At 42.6% G+C, this 17,222-nt stretch overlaps 1 protein-coding gene across 1 annotated transcript in view; it reads right to left on the bottom strand.

Annotated features, from left to right (window-relative positions):
• Positions 1–14,393: 14,393 nt before the first annotated feature.
• Positions 14,394–17,222, bottom strand: part of LOC123489147 (galactose-specific lectin nattectin-like) — a 4,616-nt gene continuing 1,787 nt past the window's right edge. Inside the window, exons 2-7 of the mRNA XM_045219829.1 lie at positions 17,023–17,104; positions 16,526–16,777; positions 15,920–16,014; positions 15,213–15,347; positions 14,705–14,843; positions 14,394–14,544 (exon numbers count right to left, since the gene is read on the bottom strand). Coding sequence (XP_045075764.1) covers positions 14,477–14,544; positions 14,705–14,843; positions 15,213–15,347; positions 15,920–16,014; positions 16,526–16,777; positions 17,023–17,092 — 759 coding nt within the window. The 5' untranslated portion in view covers positions 17,093–17,104 and the 3' untranslated portion in view covers positions 14,394–14,476. The remainder of the gene's footprint in view (positions 14,545–14,704; positions 14,844–15,212; positions 15,348–15,919; positions 16,015–16,525; positions 16,778–17,022; positions 17,105–17,222) is intronic.

Here is a 17,222-nt window from a genome sequence, read left to right as displayed (position 1 = left end):
CTAGGTGTTGTGTTAAGGTCACTAAAACCTTTGATCAGAATACCTCTGCTACCCCTTGCATCTCCCAGAGCAAAGGAGCGCTGAGAAGCAGAAGAGTGGTCAACATCGCCATGGTGATAGTCTCCTGAGAGAGAGAGACAGAGAGAGAGAGAGAGAGAGAGAGAGAGAAAGAGAGAGAGAGAGAGAGAGAGAGACAGAGACAGAGACAGAGAGAGAGAGAGAGAGAGAGAGAGGAGAAACAGAGAGAGAGAGAGAGAGAGAGTGAGAGAGAGAGAGAGAGAGAGAGAGAGAGAGAGAGAGAGAGAGAGAGAGAGAGAGAGAGAGAGAGAGAGAGAGAGTGAAAGAGAGTGAGAGAGAGAGAGTGAGAGAGAGTGAGAGATTACAGACAGAGACAGACACACAGACAACAACACAACAAGACAGTCAAAGAGAGAAGCCGTCAATACCAATTCAGAGAGTACTTCAGAGATTAGGGGAGTGCAGTGTTCCCCTAACCTGTAGTTGAGTACACTGTTAGAAAAAAAGGTGATATTTAGAACCTAAAGGGTGTTCTTCGACTGTCCCTGTTGGAGAACCACTTGAAGAACCCTTTTTGGCTCCAGGTATAAACTTTTTCATTCCAGGAAGAAACCTTTTGGGTTCGATGTAGAACCCTTTCCACAGACGGTTTACAGAGGGTTCTACATGGCACCCGAAAGGGTTCTACCTGGAACCTAAAAGGGTTCTACCTGGAACCTAAAGGGTTCTACCTGGAACCTAAAGGGTTCTACCTGGAACCTAAAGGGTTCTACCTGGAACCTAAAGGGTTCTACCTGGAACCTAAAGGGTTCTACCTGGAACCTAAAGGGTTCTACCTGGAACCTAAAGGGTTCTACCTGGAACCCAAAAGGGTTCTACCTGGAACCTAAAGGGTTCTACCATGGCACCTTTCAAAAGGGTTCTACCTGGAACCTAAAAGGGTTCTACCTGGAACCTAAAGGGTTCTCATATGGGGACAGCTGAAGAACCCTTTTGGAACCCTTTATTCCAAGTGGACCTCCAGCCATTCCACTTATCAGATGTGTTCCAGTACTTTCACATCAGAGCAGATTCAACTAATGAACGGCTTGGTGATTAGCTGGATCAGCTGTGCTTGTACTGGAATATATCAAATCAGTGGAGCGGCTGGGGTACTTGGGAGGTCAGGGAAACCCTATGCTATGTATATAACGTATGCAACTGCTAAGGCAGCGTTTTTTAAACTCGGTCCTGGGGACCCCAAGTGGAGCGTACATATTCCTGTGTGCTAGGATAATCTACTGTACTTGTTTGAAGACATGAGACCTGAGTTTTGTCAGCAGACTTGAATTCCTTAGCACAGCGTTTCCCAAACTCGGTCCAACACGTGCACCCATTGGGGTCCACAGGACCGAGTTTCCAAATAGCACCCCTTTTCCCTAAGTAGTGCACTACTTTTGACCAGAGCTACATATGACCAGGGACACATATTCACTATGGGCCCTTGTCAAAAGTAGTGCACTACAAAGGGAAAAGGGTGCCATTTGGGATGCACTCAGGTACAGTATTAGATGAACAGATGTTGAAATCTCACCTTCTGAAATCTTCAGTTGTAGCTTCACTTCTTCAGAGATCTTCAAAGGTCTTCACTGGGTCTCTCTCTCTCTCTCTCTCTCTCTCTCTCTGTCCTGCCTGTGAGTTGAGTTCTACCTCTCCCAACTCTCCTATTTAAGGATCCGTCCAGTCAGACCCCTCCCTCTCTTTTTCTCTATCTCTCTGTATCGTTCTTTAAATTGAATTGGAATTGAAGTTCACTTCCTGAATTGACTGTGTAATGTGAATATTTAAGATGAATAAAGTTCATAATCAGTTTAGAGATTCACACAATGTTTAGCATATTTATATATTTTCCTTTCTGTAAAACACATGATTTCCACTGTTCTGTTTGTGACACTTGGGTTGATGGTCACTAGACTAGAAGCTGAATGTTATGGATTAAACTCATATCTGTTGATAGTAATTGACGCCAGACGGGAGGTACAAGGACAGAGGACCCTGATTATTATTGCAGTCTCTGAACACTGTGTAATTCTGTAGCAGGTGGCAAATTAAGTTACTGCTTTCTGTTTTGACTTCTTACAAGCAATGGCGTAACTTTGTGTTGCATATTGGGGGTTCTTTTAAAATAAATAGCTGTGAAATAGCTGTTTCTGGTGCATTTTGAATGGGAAATATGCCCAAAACTTTCCTGATAATTTGGTCAATATATCCGAAACTCAACTGAAATACCAACAATTTCTGTATTACTTTAAACTGTTGGTCTAACTCTAATAGTTCAGAAAGCCACCACCAAACCCCTGCTTTAACTACATTTAAATTTAACTAAATGTAAGTGCCATAACCCCTGCAAACCCCTGCTTTAACTGAATTTAAGTTTTCATAACCCGTCTATTTGTGTACCCTTCACTACGCTTGGCATGCTCCCCCCCCCCAAAAAAAAAAAACAGAAATACCTTATTTACATAAGTATTCAGACCCTTTACTATGAGACTCGAAATTGAGCTCAGGTGCATCCTGTTTCCATTGATCATCCTTGAGATGTTTCTACAACTTGATTGGAGTCCACCTGTGGTAAATTCAATTGATTAGACATGATTTGGAAAGGCACACACCTGTCTATATAAGGTCCCACAGTTGACAGTGCATGTCAGAGCAAAAACCAAGCCATGAGGTCGAAGGAATTGTCCGTAGAGCTCCGAGACAGGAATGTGTCGAGGCACAGATCTGGGGAAGGGTACCAAAACATTTATGCAGCATCGAAGGTCCCCAAGAACACAGTGGCCTCCATCATTCTTAAATGGAAGAAGTTTGGAACCTCAGGACTCTTCCTAGAGCTGGCCGCCCGGCCAAACTGAGCAATCGGGAGAAGGGCCTTGGTCAGGAGGTGACCAAGAACCCGATGGTAACTCTGACAGAGCTCTAGAGTTCCTCTGGGAGATGGGAGAACCTTCCAGAAGGACAACCATCTCTGCAGCACTCCACCAACTAGGCCTTTATGGTAGAGTGGCCAGACGGAAGCCACTCCTCTGTAAAAGGCACATGACAGCCCGCTTGGAGTTTGCCAAAAGCCACCTAAAGGGGACTCTCAGACCATGATAAACAGGTCTGATGAAACCAAGATTGAACTCTTTGGCCTGAATGCAAAGCGTCATGTCTGGGGGAAAATTGGCACCATCCCTACGGTGAAGCATGGTGGTGGCAGCATCATGCTGTGGGGATGTTTTTCAGCGGCAGGGACTGGGAGACTAGTCAGGATCGAGGGAAAGATGAACGGAGCAAAGTACAGAGATATCCTTGATGAAAACCTGCTCCAGAGCGCTCAGGACCTCAGACTGGGGCGAAGGTTCACCTTCCAACAGGACAACGACCCGAAGCACACAGCCAAGAAAACAATTTCATCAATTTTAGAATAAGGCTGTAACCTAAATATATTTTGAAAAAAGTCTGAATACTTTCCGAATGCATAATATAATTTTCCCCTTCAGAAATGGGTCTAACAACATATTGATCCATATGATCAGGCTGGTGTTATTCAGCACCTGTAACCCATAGCCCATCTGTTATTCAGCATGATCACCTGTAACCCATAGCCCATCTGTTATTCACCATGATCACCTGTAACCCATAGCCCATCTGTTATTCAGCATGATCACCTGTAACCCATAACCCATCTGTTATTCAGCATGATAACCTGTAACCCATAGCCCATCTGTTATTCAGTATGATCACCTGTAACCCATAGCCCATCTGTTATTCAGCATGATCACCTGTAACCCATAGCCCATCTGTTATTCAGCACCTGTAACCCATAGCCCATCAGTTATTCAGCATGATAACCTGTAACCCATAGCCCATCTGTTATTCAGCATGATCACCTGTAACCCATAGCCCATCTGTTATTCAGCATGATTACCTGTAACCCATAGCCAATCTGTTATTCAGCATGATAACCCATAGCCCATCTGTTATTCAGCATGATCACCTGTAACCCATAGCCCATCTGTTATTCAGCATGATCACCTGTAACCCATAGCCCATCTGTTATTCAGCATGATCACCTGTAACCCATAGCCCATCTGTTATTCACCATGATAACCTGTAGCCCATCTGTGGCTATGAATAGACAGGCTGAAGCATGGAGTTACTCATCTGTAGTTGTTTTAATCATCAGCTAGATCAGTGTTTCCCAAACTTTTTCAGTCACACCACTTTCATCGTGAGGGAACGTCCTGTGCATGTCTGTTGTGATGTCACATCCCTGTCAATGAAGACGTACTAGTGTGATGTCACATCCCTGTCAATAAAGACCTACTAGTGTGATGTCACATCCCTGTCAATAAAGACTTACTAGTGTGATGTCACATCCCTGTCAATAAAGACTTACTAGTGTGATGTCACATCCCTGTCAATAAAGACTTACTAGTGTGATGTCACATCCCTGTCAATAAAGACCTACTAGTGTGATGTCACATCCCTGTCAATAAAGACTTACTAGTGTGATGTCACATCCCTGTCAATAAAGACTTACTAGTGTGATGTCACATCCCTGTCAATGAAGACCTACTAGTGTGATGTCACATCCCTGTCAATGAAGACGTACTAGTGTGATGTCACATCCCTGTCAATAAAGACTTACTAGTGTGATGTCACATCCCTGTCAATGAAGACCTACTAGTGTGATGTCACATCCCTGTCAATGAAGACGTACTAGTGTGATGTCACATCCCTGTCAATGAAGACCTACTAGTGTGATGTCACATCCCTGTCAATGAAGACCTACTAGTGTGATGTCAAATCCCGTGTCAATGAAGACTTACTAGTGTGATGTCACATCCCTGTCAATAAAGACTTACTAGTGTGATGTCACATCCCTGTCAATGAAGACGTACTAGTGTGATGTCACATCCCTGTCAATGAAGACCTACTAGTGTGATGTCACATCCCTGTCAATGAAGACCTACTAGTGTGATGTCACATCCCTGTCAATGAAGACTTACTAGTGTGATGTCACATCCCTGTCAATGAAGACTTACTAGTGTGATGTCACAGAAGTTGGTTCCTGCCTGAGGTTCAGAGAAACAAGCTTGTTTCAGCCTACTGCCTGAGGTTCAGAGAAACAAGCTTGTTTCAGCCTACTGCCTGAGGTTCAGAGAAACAAGCGTGTTTCAGCATACTGCCTGAGGTTCAGAGAAACAAGCTTGTTTCAGCCTACTGCCTGAGGTTCAGAGAAACAAGCTTGTTTCAGCCTACTGCCTGAGGTTCAGAGAAACAAGCTTGTTTCAGCATACTGCCTGAGGTTCAGAGAAACAAGCTTGTTTCAGCATACTGCCTGAGGTTCAGAGAAACAAGCTTGTTTCAGCCTACTGCCTGAGGTTCAGAGAAACAGCCCTTCAATAACTCTGTAGCCTACTAGAAACCAGATATTTTAAGGTTAATAAACTACCAACGTTGTCTTTGAAGTCTAAAAATGTAGCCCAATATAACCATGAGGAATTATCTCTCTTTTTGAGAACTAGTGCTCACACAGGAGAGAGCATCTGTCACTTCCCAAGATAAACTTCTCCTTTTGAAAAACATCATTTTCTATATAATTCTTACTCCTGCTTATTAATTTACCATGTTGTAGTATTTTATGTGTTCCAAGGTAGCTCACAGATCTGATGGTTTGTAAAGGAAAGATTCACCCATTTTGAATAATATATATCGTTTTTGTGCATCTCTGAGTGATGTTCTATTGATTCGCAGGATCATTTCATGTTTTCATGTGTAGTTGCAGCCTTCCCCTAACTCTAACCTTAACTCTTTTAGCTAACCCTTCCCATAACTCTAACCTTAACCCTTTTAGCCAACCCTTCCCCTAACTCTAACCTTAACCCTTTTAGCTAACCCTTCCCCTAACCCTAACCCTTTTAGCTAACCTTTCCCCTAACTCTGACCTTAACCCTTTTAGCTAACCCTTCCCCTAACTCTAACCCTAACCCTTTTAGCTAACCCTTCCCCTAACCCCAACCCTAACCCTTTTAGCTAACCCTTCCCCTAACCCTAACCCTTTTAGCTAACCTTTCCCCTAACTCTGACCTTAACCCTTTTAGCTAACCCTTCCCCCTAACTCTAACCCTAACCCTTTTAGCTAACCCTTCCCCTAACTCTAACCTTAACCCTTTTAGCTAACCCTTCCCCCTAACTCCTAACCTTAACCCTTTTAGCTAACCCTTCCCTAACCTACCTCCCTTTAGCTACCCTTTTCCCTAACTCTGACCTTAACCCTTTTAGCTAACCCCCTTCCCCTAACTCTAACCCTAACCCTTTTAGCTAACCCTTCCCCCTAACTCTAACCCAACCCTTTTAGCTAACCCTTCCCCTAACTCTAACCCTAACCCTTTTTAGCTAACCCTTCCCCTAACTCTAACCTTAACCCTTTTAGCTAACCCTTCCCCCTAACTCTAACCCTAACCCTTTTAGCTAACCCTTCCCCTAACTCTAACCCTAACCCTTTTAGCTAACCCCTTCCCTAACTCTAACCTTAACAATTTAGCTAACCCTTCCCCTAAATCTAACCCTTTTAGCTAACCCTTCCCCCTAACTCTAACCTTAACCCTTTTAGCTAACCCTTCCCTAACTCTAACCCTAACCCTTTTAGCTAACCCTTCCCCTAACTCTAACCCTAACCCTTTTAGCTAACCCTTCCCCTAACCCTAACCCTTTTAGCTAACCTTTCCCCTAACTCTGACCTTAACCCTTTTAGCTAACCCCTTCCCCTAACTCTAACCCTAACCCTTTTAGCTAACCCTTCCCTAACTCTAACCTTTAACCCTTTTAGCTAACCCTTCCCTAACTCTAACCTTAACCCTTTTAGCTAACCCTTCCCCTAACCCTAACCCTTTTAGCTAACCTTTCCCCTAACTCTGACCTTAACCCTTTTAGCTAACCCTTCCCCTAACTCTAACCCTAACCCTTTTAGCTAACCCTTCCCCTAACTCTAACCCTAACCCTTTTAGCTAACCCTTCCCCTAACTCTAACCCCTAACCCTTTTAGCTAACCCTTCCCTAACTCTAACATTAACCCTTTTAGCTAACCCTTCCCTAACTCCTAACCCTAACCCTTTTAGCTAACCCTTCCCTAACTCTAACCCTAACCCTTTTAGCTAACCCTTCCCCTAACTCTAACCTTAACAATTTAGCTAACCCTTCCCCCTAAATCTAACCCCTTTTAGCTAACCCTTCCCCTAACTCTAACCTTAACCCTTTTAGCTAACCCTTCCCTAACTCTAACCCTAACCCTTTTAGCTAACCATTCCCCTAACTCTAACCTTAACCCTTTTAGCTAACCCTTCCCCTAACTCTAACCCTAACACTTTTAGCTAACCCCTCCCCTAACTCTAACCTTAACCCTTTTAGCTAACCCTTCCCCTAACTCTAACCCCTAACCCTTTTAGCTAACCCTTCCCCTAACTCTAACCCTAACCCTTTTAGCTAACCCTTCCCCTAACTCTAACCTTAACCCTTTAGCTAACCCTTCCCCTAAATCTAACCCCTTTAGCTAACCCTTCCCCTAACTCTAACCTTAACCCTTTTAGCTAACCCCTCCCCTAACTCTAACCTTAACCCTTTTAGCTAACCCTTCCCTAACTCTAACCTTAACCCTTTTAGCTAACCCTTCCCCTAACTCTAACCCTAACCCTTTTAGCTAACCCTTCCCCTAACTCTAACCTTAACCCTTTTAGCTAACCCTTTTAGCTAACCCTTCCCTTAACCCTTTTAGCTAACCCTTCCCCTAACTCTAACCCTAACCCTTTTAGCTAACCCTTCCCCTAACTCTAACCTTAACCCTTTTAGCTATGTGGTCCTCTGTAGCTCAGCTGGTAGAGCACGGCGCTTGTATCGCCAAGGTAGTGGGTTCGATCCCCGGCACCAGCCATACACAAAAATGTATGCACGCATGACTGTAAGTCGCTTTGGATAAAAGCGTCTGCTAAATAGCATATTATTATTATAGCTAACCCTTCCCTTAACTCTAACCCTAACCCTAACCCTTCCCCTAACTCTAACCCTAACCCTTCCCCTAACCCTTCCCCTAACTCTAACCTTAACCCTTTTAGCTAACCCTTCCCCTAACTCTAACCTTAACCCTTTTAGCTAACCCTTCCCCTAACTCTAACCCTAACCCTTTTAGCTAACCCTTCCCCTAACTCTAACCTTAACCCTTTTAGCTAACCCTTCCCCTAACTCTAACCCTAATTTAGCTAACCCTTCCCTAACTCTAACCCTAACCCTTTTAGCTAACCCTTCCCCTAACTCTAACCCTAACCCTTTTAGCTAACCCTTCCCCTAACTCTAACCTTAACCCTTTTAGCTAACCCTTCCCCTAACTCTAACCTTAACCCTTTTAGCTAACCCTTCCCCTAACTCTAACCTTAACCCTTTTAGCTAACCCTTCCCCTAACTCTAACCTTAACCCTTTTAGCTAACCCATTCCCCTAACTCTAACCTTAACCCTTTTAGCTAACCCTTCCCCCTAACTCTAACCTTAACCCTTTTAGCTAACCCTTCCCCTAACTCTAACCTTAATCCTTTTAGCTAACCCTTCCCTAACTCTAACCTTAACCCTTTTAGCTAACCCTTCCCTAACTCTAACCTTAACCCTTTTTAGCTAACCCTTCCCCTAACTCTAACCTTAAATACTGATAACAAAGTTTGTACGAACATGTCGATAATGTATTTTGTGTAAAACATGTCAATAGCTGCATGTAGCCAACTCCCCTCCTGAAAAAGCAACATGACATCACGTTTATTCAACACCTTGATCACACCTACAGCTTCATTGTGCAAAATGGTACACAGCATGTGTTCAACAAATATGATATGTGTTCAACAAAAGTTCAACATTCACCTTCTGCCAATATTTCTATCAAGCCGTTTATGCATACAATTTGGTGCATAATGACTGGATCACACCGACAGTGTTTTTCCGTTTTGGTACACCAGAAGGACATTCATTTCCTATGGAAGCTGCATGGCAGTTGCAGTGCGTTCTGTGTGGTGCATAAATCGGATTTATCGAACATATGCATGAAGTTTGTAGGAAATCACACCTTATGCTTAATAGACTACTGAAGGAATGTAACAGAACAGTTTTGGGTAAAGCCACTGGGTTGTGAATAACGTCCCAGATCTTCTGTGAGTGCATTGGCAGCTCATAAGCACTGAATGCAATCAAATGTCAAACTGCAAGAAAAATGTAATCATCAATGCAAGCAAGCTAAAAACCAGTCACATTACACCAGCCGTGGTCCTCTGTAGCTCAGCTGGTAGAGCACGGCGCTTGTAACGCTAAGGTAGTGGGTTCGATCCCCGGGACCACCCATACACAAAAAAATGTATGCACGCATGACTGTAAGTCGCTTTGGATAAAAGCGTCTGCTAAATGGCATATTATTATTATTATTAGATCATTTCAATGTAGAGCCTGAACAGTGGAATCTGACTGCAATGGGATCAAGGACCTCATTGTTTTGGTTCTGACGCCTCCATTCCCTTGGAGCACAGGACCCGATGTTCCAGCCTTGGCAACGACCTGACGACGACAAAACTAACATATCAAACATCCTGAAACAATTGGGATTGTTTACTCATCATAACCTAGATAGAGCTACGGAGGACAAGCACGGCATCTTTATTCAGGTGACACAACTACACTACTAACACAACTACATACATAATAAAACTATACTCACAGCACCATACTACTAACACAACTACACACACAGCCCTATACTACTAATACAACTACACGTACATCTCCATACTATTAACACAACCACACACACAGCCCTATACTACTAATACAACTACACACACAGCCCTATACTACTAATACAACTACACACACAACCCTATACTACTAACACAACTACACACACAGCCCTATACTACTAATACAACTATACTCACAGCCCCATACTACTAATACAACTACACACACAGCCCTATACTACTAATACAACTACACACACAGCCCTATACTACTAACACAACTACACACACAGCCCTATACTACTAACACAACTACACACACAGCCCCATACTACTAATACAACTACACACACAGCCCTATACTACTAACACAACTACACACACAGCCCTATACTACTAATACAACTACACACACAGCCCCATACTACTAATACAACTACACACACAGCCCTATACTACTAACACAACTACACACACAGCCCCATACTACTAATACAACTACACACACAGCCCTATACTACTAACACAACTACACACACAGCCCCATACTACTAATACAACTACACACACAGCACCATACTACTAATACAACTACACACACAGCCCCATACTACTAACACAACTACAAACACAGCCCTATACTACTAATACAACTACACACACAGCCCTATACTACTAACACAACTACACACACAGCCCCATACTACTAATACAACTACACACACAGCACCATACTACTAATACAACTACACACACAGCCCCATACTACTAACACAACTACACACACAGCCCTATACTACTAATACAACTACACACACAACCCTATACTACTAACACAACTACACACACAGCCCTATACTACTAACACAACTACACACACAGCCCTATACTACTAATACAACTACACACACAGCCCCATACTACTAACACAACTACACACACAGCCCCATACTACTAATACAACTACACACAGCACCATATAACTAATACAACTACACACACAGCCCCATATTACTAACACAACTGCACTCACAACTACACACACATCACAATACTACTAACACAAATACACACACAGCCCCATACTACTAATACAACTACACACACAATCCTATACTACCAATACAACTACACACACAGCCCCATACACCTAATACAACTACACACACAGCCCTATATATTACTAACACAACTACACACACAGCCCTATACTACTAACACAACTACACACACAGCCCCATACTACTAATACAACTACACACACAGCCCCATACTACTAATACAACTACACACACAGCCCAATACTACTAATACAACTACACACACATCCCTATACTACTAACACAACTACACACGCAGCCACATACTACTAATACAACTACACACACAGCCCTATACTACTAATACAACTACACACACAGCCCCATACTACTAATACAACTACACACACAGCCCTATACTACTAATACAACTACACACACAGCCCCGTACTACTAATACAACAACACACACAGCCCTATACTACTAACACAACTACAAACACAGCCCTATACTACTAATACAACTACACACACAGCCCTATACTACTAATACAACTACACACACAGCCCTATACTACTAATACAACTACACACACCGCCCTATACTACTAATACAACTACACACACAGCCCCATACTACTAATACAACTACACACACAGCCCTATACTACTAATACAACTACACACACAGCCCTATACTACTAATACAACTACTCACACAGCCCTATACTACTAATACAACTACACACAAAGCCCTATACTACTAATACAACTACACACACAGCCCTATACTACTAACACAACTACACACACAGCACCATATAACTAATACAACTACACACAAGTCCCTAAACTACTAATACAACTACAAACACAGCCCTATACTACTAATACAACTACACACACAGCCCTATACTACTAATACAACTACACACACAGCCCTATACTACTAACACAACTACACACACAGCACCATACTACTAATACAACTACACACACAGCCCCATACTACTAACACAACTACACACGCAGCCCCATACTACTAATACAACTACACACACAATCCTTTACAACTAATACAACTACACACACAGCCCCATACTACTAATACAACTACACACACAGCCCCATACTACTAATACAACTACACACAGCCCTATACTACTAACACAACTACACACACAATCCTTTACAACTAATACAACTACACACACAGCACCATACTACTAATACAACTACACACACAATTCGTTACTACTAATACAACTACAAACACATCACAATACTACTAACACAACTACACACACAGCCCAATACTACTAATACAACTACACACACAGCCCTATACTACTAATACAACTACACACACAGCCTTATACTACCAACACAAATACACACACAGCCCCATAATACTAATACAACTACACACACAGCCCTATAGTACAAATACAACTACACACACAGCCCTATAGTACAAATACAACTACACACACAGCCCCATACTACTAATACAACTACACACACAACACCATATAACTAATACAACTACACACACAGCCCCATACTACTAATACAACTACACATACAGCCCCATACTACTAATACAACTACACACACAGCCCCATACTACTAATACAACTACACACACAGCCCTATACTACTAACACAACTACACACACAGCACCATATAACTAATACAACTACACACACAGCCCTATAGTACAAATACAACTACACACACAGCCCTATACTACTAATACAACTACACAAACAGCCCCATACTACTAATACAACTACACAAACAGCCCCATACTACTAATACAACTACACAAACAGCCCCATACTACTAATACAACTACACACACAGCCCCATACTACTAATACAACTACACACACAGCCCCATACTACTAATACAACTACACACACAGCCCTATACTACTAAAACAACTACACATACAGACCCATACTACTAATACAACTACACATACAGCCCCATACTACTAATAAAACTATACTCACTGCCCTATACTACTAATACAACTACATAAACATCCCCATACTACTAATACAACTACACACAAAGCCATTTAGTACTAATATAACTACACATATAGCCCCATACTACTAATACAACTACACACACATCCTTAAACTATTAATACAATTACACAAATAGCCCTATACAACTGACACAACTACAAACGCAACCCTATACTACTAACACAACTACACACATAATAAAACTGTACTCACAGCCTTATACTTCTAATTCATCTACACAAACATCCCCACACAAATAATTCAACTACACACACACAGCCCTATACAACTAACACAACTACACACCCAACCCCATACCACTAGTACAACTACACACACATCCCTATACTACTAACACAACTACACACACAGCCCTATACTACTAATACAACTACACACACAGCCCCATAATAATACATCTAAACAAACAGCCCTACACTACTAAGACAACTACACACAGCCCCATACTACTAATACAACTACACACACAGCCCTATACTACTAATACAACTACACACACATCCCCATAATAATACATCTAAACAAACAGCCCTACACTAGTAAGACAACTACACACAGCCCCATACACTACGTTCATCCACCTCTGGCCTGCTGGCCCCCCTACATCTACGGAAGCACAGTTCCTGCTCAGCCCAGTCAAAGCTATTCGCTGCTCTGGCACCCCAATGGTGGAACAAGCTCCCTCACGACGCCAGGACAGCGTAGTCACTGACCACCTTCCGGAGACACTTTAAATTCAACCTCTTTAAGGAATACCTGGAATAGTATAAAGTAATCCTTCTACCCCCCCTTTACTACCAATGTATTTTGTCTAAACTAACACCAGACTTATTTCACCTGCTAGCACTGACTTGTTTAAAGAAATGTACTTATTGTGATGGAGATGTAGTTGTCCCTGAATGCACTGACTTTGCTCACAGCTGCTTGTTTGAAGAAGGGTTCTTACTGTGATCAAGATGTGGTTGTCCCACTGGATATCCTAAGTTGAATGCACCAATTTGTAAGTCGCTCAGGATAAGAGCGTCTGCTAAATGACTTAAATGTAAATGTACTACTAATACAACAAATACAAATACGGACAAAGCCCCCTACTACTAATACAACTAAGGGTAGGCAACACCACATGTGATGATGATGATGGTGATGATGATGATGGTAATGATGATCATGATGGTGGTGATGATGACGATGGTAATGATGATCATGATGGTGGTGATGATGATGATGATGATGATGGTGATGGTGATGATGATGTTGATGGTGATGGTGGTGATTTACATCAAATGTGTTAGTGTAGAATTGGTCATATCTGGTTTGACTATGAAAATGTAGAACATGTTGACGACAATTAAAAGTATTACAAAGTGAGAAGCAACTGTTGAACATTTAATTCACCAAGTATGTTATTTGGACCTTCACACCACAGAGTTTCATAATTATCTCCAGCTGGTGTTTTGTATAAATGACAACTGAACAAAAGGTAATATTGCAGACTGTGCCTTTATTTAAAACAATCTCATATGCTGAGAGCCTCTCCAATGTATTCTCTCCTAAAATGTAGCCATCACCGCTTTATGGAACACAGGAAGGGAAGTTTAAACCAGCAGGGGACATCATTCTGGCGGTGGGATGCTGGGAAAGAGAGAAACACAGAAAGGTAGGTATTGTATCTATGTTGGTTTTATAAATATGTAGCTAATAAAGGAACAAATTCCCTTTAAGATGTATTTGACAACTATCCAATTGTTTGATGTATAATGTGAGGGAGAGTACTCTGGTGACAGCATTGTACCTCCGTAGTTCATCTCCATGCAATGCTCCCGGCCGTTCGTGTTGTCCTTCACAACACCATGGTTGTAGTTAGAGGGTTGCCCCGGGGCCCAGTTCTGGTAGTTAAACCTGGACCCGTCACTCCACAGCCAAAGACCCTCCTACAGAGCACACAGGAGGATGCATCACCAGCACACAGTAAACACTATATATTTACACTGTAATTACTGTCTTTAAAGGGGCAATCTGGGATTTGGAAAATAACTAATTGGCAACCCACCACTGTTTGGGTAAATAGCTGAGGAATGGGCCTGGAGAAATGTAACCACTCTCAGATTCCTAGACAGAGCTATGGATGCCAGGACTGACCATCTATGAGATCAACATGATTTAACCATGGCTTGAAGCTATACAGTGTTTGTAATATCAGAAAACAAACTGATATGAGGGTTGAGGCACCACTAGGCCTTTATAGATGGAATTCATCAAGAATCAATGCATCCTATATAGTTCATGAGGGTTGAACAGACCTTGATGGCATCGTTGGCTCCAATCCAGGTGCGCTGGGCTTTCTTGGTACTCTTCTTGATGACAGACTGAAGAAAACGATACTGGGGAAGGCTGTGCACTGATGCCAGATTACCTCCCAAGAGCAAACATTTCCTCTGGAGAGAGAGAGAGAGGCGATGAGAGGAGAGAGAGAGACAGAGAGAGAGAGAGAGAGAGAGAGAGAGAAAGCGAGATGGGGAGAGAGAGAGCGAGAGAGAGGAGAGAGAGAGAAAAGGGGGAGAGAGAGAGAGAGAGATGGGGGAGAGAGAGGAGAGAGAGTGAGAGAGAATTAAACAGAGGTAGAATGTAAAGGTTAACAGAAGGACTAGCACATCATGTTATAGTTTCTCAACCCTGTTGAACACAGACTAAACCTACAGAGTCAACTGCAACAATGTATGGCCATCAGACAGGGATGGAGATAGCATCCCAGCTAGCCCAAGGCTAGTGCTTTTCAGACCAGGCTTGTAGAAAATGTTTCCAACTAGCCCAAGATGCAGGTCAATTATTGTCTTTTCCATTATCACATAGCACATTTTGGACCCTGGCTAGTAGAAATTGAGGTCTACCAGCCCGGCTGGCCAGTGTCCAAAATCCTTAAATAAGCGGATGATCTCTCCTTAAACCATCAATACTTAAAATCACCCACACAGCTGATCTCAATTATCTACAGCAAACGTCCAGGTACCTCTGCCTCTGGCCATGTGGTCACGAGGGGGACGTAGCGATAGCAGTGTGTCTTATAACTGGGCCAGCCATGTGGGCAGACTCTGCGATGACACCCTGTAGGGGGGAGAGATCACATTAAATAACATTATGAAATGGTTAGTTCCCACCAGACAATCTGATTGGTCAAAAGTGCGTTCCAGCTGTGATGTTACTGAACAAAACCCCATGGCTAACCACGTGTTGTTGAAAAATGACCGATACACTTTGAGTTCGTTATATCTGCAATATGTAACTTTTTGGGCGTCCTGACTAAATTCACATAGAAATGTGAGTTATGGATCTATCATTCTCATTGAAGTCAAGTCTAAGAAGCAGTATATCTGTTCTATGTGCGCTATTTCTATGCTTCCATTCTTAAATTTCAATTTTTCGTCTTTAACTTTCGGTTTTGTATGACGGCTTCAAACAGCTGAAAATACAATGTTTTTGGTTATGGAAAATATATTTCACAGTGGTTTAGATGTTACAATGATTCTCTACACTTTGCTTGCTTGTTTTATCACATAAACTGACATTTTACCGGTTGGCAGTTTGCATATCAGGTTCTCGATAAAATGTTTCTCACCTTTCGGAGGAGAAATGTATTCCTCCGAGTCAGACCGGATCATGCGATACTTCGGAGGAGAACTGTGTTCCTCCGAGTCAGAATGATGATGCCGATCCTTCGGAGGAGAAATGTGTTCCTCCGAGTCAGAATGATGATGCCGATCCTTCGGAGGAGAAATGTGTTCCTCCGAGCCATAGTGATGATGCTGACCTTTCGGAGGAGAAACGTGTTCCTCCGAGTCAGAATGATGATGCTGATCTTGCCGATCCCCTACAACAAATGAGAGACAAAGACAGAGGGAAGATTGTACAGCTGTAATCAATCTGTAACGATGCAGATTGAATAGAGCCCTAGATCAGTTTCAGAACTATGAAACCACAACAGACCTGTATAGAATTATATTTTAGCGAATACAGGGGGAGCCCCAACCAGGAACCTGGGTCCAGTGACTCTCACCCCAAAACCTAGGTCACTAGGTGTTGGGTTAAGGTTACTAAAACCTTTGATCAGAATACCTCTGCTACCCCTTGCATCTCCCAGAGCAAAGAGAGCGCTGAGAAGCAGAAGAGTGGTCAACATCGCCATGGTGATAGTCTCCTGAGAGAGAAGAGAGAGAGAGAGAGAGAGAGAGAGAGAGAGAGAGAGAGAGAGAGAGAGAGAGAGAACAGAAAGAGAGAGAGAGAGACAGAGAGAGAGAGAGACAGAGAGAGAGAGA

The sequence above is a fragment of the Coregonus clupeaformis genome, unplaced genomic scaffold, assembly GCF_020615455.1.
Source record: "Coregonus clupeaformis isolate EN_2021a unplaced genomic scaffold, ASM2061545v1 scaf2799, whole genome shotgun sequence".
NCBI classification, from domain to species: Eukaryota; Metazoa; Chordata; class Actinopteri; order Salmoniformes; family Salmonidae; genus Coregonus; species Coregonus clupeaformis.
Note: the sequence above shows the minus strand (reverse complement) of the source record. Positions and strands in the feature narration are given on the sequence as shown.